The sequence below is a fragment of the Humulus lupulus genome, chromosome 3 (genome assembly GCF_963169125.1).
Source record: "Humulus lupulus chromosome 3, drHumLupu1.1, whole genome shotgun sequence".
Lineage (NCBI taxonomy): Eukaryota > Viridiplantae > Streptophyta > Magnoliopsida > Rosales > Cannabaceae > Humulus > Humulus lupulus.
In genome coordinates this window covers 278,826,037-278,831,507 of record NC_084795.1, presented here as the reverse complement: position 1 = coordinate 278,831,507, position 5,471 = coordinate 278,826,037, and the positions used below count along the sequence as shown (strand labels likewise).

The 5,471-nt window shown below is 37.8% G+C and overlaps 1 protein-coding gene across 1 annotated transcript; it reads left to right on the top strand.

Annotated features, from left to right (window-relative positions):
* The first annotated feature begins 285 nt into the window (after positions 1-285).
* On the top strand, positions 286-1,157 carry LOC133825765 (uncharacterized). The gene is made up of 3 exons (XM_062258667.1): positions 286-445; positions 534-604; positions 783-1,157. The coding sequence occupies exons 1-3, from the start codon at positions 286-288 to the stop codon at positions 1,155-1,157; spliced, it is 606 nt and encodes a 201-aa protein (XP_062114651.1).
* The last annotated feature ends 4,314 nt before the right edge of the window (positions 1,158-5,471 follow it).

Below are 5,471 nucleotides of genomic sequence, written 5' to 3'. Positions count from 1 at the left end.
ACATCTTATCTTCTGAATCCAAAATCAGAAGATAAGAAATCTCACGGATTAATCTTGACCGCTGAAATAATTTGACCACAATCTCAATCGTTGCATTGTGTTGTCAAATCACATCTTATCTTCTGAATCCAAAATCAGAAGATAAGAAATCAAATCTTATGTAGCTTTTTCATCTCTATATAATCTCACACTACTCATTCAAATGGATTACCTCTTCCACACTACTCATTCAAACTAATCACATCTCTTCAACATATTTTCAAAACAACTACATTTTCTTCCAAAATGTCTTCCAATCGCACTGCTTCATACTCACTTGAGGAAGATATGCACTTGTGTCATGTATATATTGACATTTCTCAAGATCCAATCATAGGAAGAAACCAATCAGGTAACAGTTTTTGGGCAAGAGTTGAATCAGAGTACCACAAGAATGAGAAGTTTAGTAATCAACCTCGACCAAGAAGATCTTTGCAAACTCAAATGACTATCATTACTGGTGCAGTTGCAAATGACTATCATTATTGGTGCAGTTGCAAAATTAAGGGGATGCATCAACCAAATTGAAAATAAAAATCCAAGTGGTGCTTTACAAGAAGATATTGTAAGTGTTTGTTATAATTTACTTATTGTTACTAAATTGTTTTTAAATTTTATTGACACCATTATTTTATTTATGTTTTAATAGTTAAATCAAGCGAAGATGTTATTAGCCCAAGAAAAAAAAATATAGCAGAGGCTTCAAATTTGATCATGTGTGGCCCATCCTTAAACACATTCAGAAATTTACAAGCGATGACAACATCAATGCACCAAGTATATTCCAACAAGATGGTCCTAATTTTACTTCGTCCAAATCATCATCTCACAATTTCGATTCTCCGACGTCAGCATCCACCGGTATGAGTTCATTTGATCTTAATGTAAATAATGAGGAAATCATTACTAATTCAACTGAAAGACCTATTGGTGTGAAAAAACCAAAGGCAAAACAATTAGGTGATGATCAATTTAACAAACTAATGGAACAAAGTAAAAAACTCGTTCAAGTTATTGAAAAGAGTAACATAGATAGAAATGAACGCCATAAAAGAAAGACTGAAGATAAAATTTTATTCACGGATTTGGATTCTATATCCGATCCAAAGTTTCGCTAGTACATTCAAAGCGAAAAAAGAAGAATTTACAGAGAAAGAGCACGAACATCCGAAGTTGGAGAACAAGGAGAAGGATCTCAATATCAGGGATCACAATATCGAGCATCTCAATATCAAGGACAAAGTGCTCAAGATGAAAGGCAACGATCTCAAGATCAAGGTGAAAGATCTGAAAATGACTCACAAGATTATAGTCCATATTTTGACTATCTTGGCGGAACAGGGAATAATTTTCCACATTATTGAATTGTTGTCTTTGTATCTCATAAGGTTCATTTCTATGTCCGTTTGATTTTGGCGTGTTTAATTTTAACTTTTCAATGTATGTTTAAGTTTGTAATGTTTTTATTGTGTAACATTGACTATGATTTAAGTTTATAATGTTTTATTGTATAATTTTGAGTATGTTTCGTCTGCATTACTATGATTAATATTAAAAAAAATTGTAATGTGATTGTGAATGTTGAGAATGTGTACTATTGATTATAATGAGAATGTGATGTTTAATGTGTTCAATTTTAATTTTTTTTTAATGTGTCTTTAAATTTGTAATGTTTGTATTGTGTAATATTAAAAAAATACAAATATTTAATAATGTTTTATTTAAATTATAATTAAAAAAAATAATTTGTGGTATATACAATTTAATCTCCACATAATAAACTAAATTCTAAATTATATATAATAAAATAATAAAAGAAAAAAAAAAGACAATAACGTGTGCTACAGTACACGGCATATATGTTGTGTACTGTAGCAAAACAGCAAAATACAGTGGATAATAATGCTACCTTGGAGAGATCTCTGCACCAAATACAGCAAAATGTTGTTACATTGCAGATGCCCTAACCCCAATTGTATGGCAAGGCTTTCAGCCATCTCTAACAATAAAGTTACTGATTTGAAGGCCAAATCTGAATCTTTCAAATAAGAGAAAGCCCACTCCACAAGATCTGAATCTCTAGGGACAAATTGGTTGTGCAAAACCAAAATTTTATTCCTCCGAAGCCAAACAACACAGGAAATCACACAAAAGTTAAAAAACAATGGTCAGAACAGTGGGGAGGCAAGCAATGATACAAATTCACAGATTTCCAAAGGTGTTTAACTCTAGCATGAATAACATCTTCATTATTCGATTTACACCAACAACACCTAGGAGAAATCTTAATACCTTTCTGATGTAAATTTCGATTCACAGGGAGCCAGTTATTACAAACTTTCCACCAAAAAGTTCTCATCTTTAGGGGTATGCCAATACGCCAAAGATTTCTCCACCAATCCTTAAGCTCACTAGCTGTAGAACTTTCAGCTTCCTTTGTCAACTGCCTAGCAATGTGATAGCCACTTTTAACTGTGTATAACTCATCTGAAGTGAAGCCCCAACAAACATCATCCTCTTTATTAGACTTCCTAGGAGCTGATCCAAATATCCAAGGGATGTCATCTGGATGAAACACTCTTTTGATTTCGTCTTCCTTCCAAGAACCATCATCGTTTTTTAGAGTGTTAACCACAGTCCTTGCCGCAACCCATAGCTTTAGTCCTAAGAGTAAAACTGTAACGCCCTGGTTACTCCAAGATCGCTACTGTGATCTTTGAACCGTGCTTAACTCACTAATCAAGTTCTTTGGTTATAAACGTGCATCTAGGTGTTATTAATAAGTTAAGGTATAAAACCCATCAAAAGGAAATGATATATTTTATTTAATATATGAAACTGTTTATGGGCCCATAAAAGCGTTTACAAGTTATTTACAATCCAAAATGGTCATTACAGTTTAAATTTATAACCCGCCGACCTAAGCAGCAAAATTAGGGTTAACCCCTATGTTATACCCAAAAATTGGAGATCAATAACGTGGCAATAAATGTGACAAGTGGCAGTGCACTCCTCAGAGTTGTGGTAAAGGACCCGGTAGACTGACGAAGAATTTGGACTGCTTGAAAGATGTCATAACCAAGCCAAGTGCACCTTGGTTCGAGGAAAGCTAAGGAAAGTGCATCCTAGGAGGCTAAGGAGAATGCATCCTAGGAGAGCTAAGAAGAGTGCATCCTAGGAGGCTAAGGAGAATGCATCTTAGGAGAACTAAGGAGAGTGCATCCTAGGAGAACTCAGGAGAGTGCATCCTAGGAGAACCCAAGAGAGTGGTCCTAGGAGACCCCAAGGATTTGGTCCGAGGAGAAACATGGCATGCTAGAGGAGAGTGCCATGTTAGAGGAGTTCCATGCAAGCCAAGAATTGAGACTTAGATTTTGACAAGGAGAGCATACACAATGTCCGATCGGACATAGTTGAGAGATGCTAGAGGAGAGTGCCTCGGACTTGTCCGAGGTGAGATGCTAAGGAGGATGCCTCGGATCACCTTGGTCCGAGGAGAAGGCAAGAGAAGGATGCCTCGGACCACTTTGGTCCGAGGAGAAGGCAAAAGGTGCTTGGCTCGGATGACCTTGGTCCGAGGAGAAGGCCACAAGGTCCGATCGGACCTTGGTTGGAGGAGGTAGGCTCGGACCTACCCGAGGTGAAAGGCCAAGGGAGTTGGCTCGGACCACCTTGGCCCGAGGAAAGCCAAGCATGCATCACCTTGAGTCAAGAAAATCTTGAAGGAGTAATCAACATGCATGTGAGACTACATCAAAATCCCCGGAACGACTTTAGCAAGAATCGGTCTAGGCACCCGGGAATCTCTCATTCCTCACTCAAATTGAGGAATCGGTTGTATTTTAAATATTTCTTGTAATATAAATATAAGATGAATAATAAAATATCCCGATCTAAAGGGAATATCGGTTGAGGATCCCAGACCTATAAATAGAGGGTTTATGGGATGAGAGAGGGGCTTCTTCTGCTTCTTCTTTCTAGAGAGAGAAAATTGGGTCCGAGTAGTCTAGAGAGAGAAAGTGCTTAAATTTGAGAGGACTCTTGTATTTTTGCAATTTGTACTGAAGAAACTCAGTTGGCTCAGTCCATCTGATCTTGAGTACAAATCTATAAATCACAACTCTAAGTGGATTAGGCTATTACCGACAATCGGGGCTGAACCACTATAAAAATCTCCTGTGTAATTTACTTTTCCTGTTTAAACCGTCTGTGTGATTTAAATTCTCTTGAAGGTTTGTCGTATTTGACGTTCTCACGTCGTTGGCTAAAAACGCAGTCAACACCCTAGTCCCTCTGAGAAACTCCTTGGCCGTGGTGGTCAAGCGGCCGCATATGTACACATCACCACCTAAGCTCTCCACTCAAGGCTGGGTGAGCTTTTCTTTCCCTTTACCTGCACCACATAGCACCCATGAGCCAAAGCCCAGCAAGAAAACTTATTATTACATGTATATAATATCAAATGATGATCATGATAATCATCCAGGACTTATAGCTCTGAACAAATGAGTGATTTAACATTTGAGGTTCTGTTAACCATGCTGAGACTTATAGCTTTAATCAGATGAGTGACTGATGTATAAGTCACTAACGTAAACCAGATGAGTGACTGATGAGTAAGTCACTAGCTAAAACAGATGAGTGACTGATGAGTAAATCACTAGCTTAAACAGATTAGTGACTAATGAGTAAGTCACTACGGGGCTCAACACCCATAGCCATGTGACGATGTAGTCACCTGGGCCTTCTGGCCTTGGCTCTAAGTGACTAGCCATAGGCTAGATAAGCGCTTATAGTTTTCATTGAACTTGAGGTCGGTCCAGCATTAATGCTCATGATGAGTCATTCAATGCAAATGTCGATTAAATCTAATCTTTGTTGGCTTACGTTAAACACGCTAAGACCGTTCTTGACTTATGAGTCAATACCATGTGACCAGTGCTCAGTACTAATGTTGAACTTGACTAATGAGTCACAGCTTCACAGTTAATACCGACACCATTGCCAATTCTGACTAATGAGTCAGTGCCATTCACAAGTAAGCAAGATTTGTTAAGCATTTGATATGCAATCAATGTCCACATTTAAACACTCAACATGCCTCAATAAAAACCATGCATGTCACATATGGGAGGCAGTTTTCTTACCTCTAGTTCGAGCGAGAATTAGTAAAAGAACGACCCTTGAGAACGATCAACCTTTTAGTTCCTTGACAGTCACCTAGTCATAACCAATTATGTGATTCCATCAATAAAATGAGTATTAAAAGGTTCCCAGACCAAGTCCTAACCTCCGGGATGTTGAATTCTACTAAACCGGGTAGTAGGTTCGATCCCGAGCCCTTAGGTTTGAGTTTTTATCACTTAAAACCCATTTTGGCCAAATTCCCATTTTGAGTCGCAGCCCCAAGCACTTGAGCCGTAGATCCACCC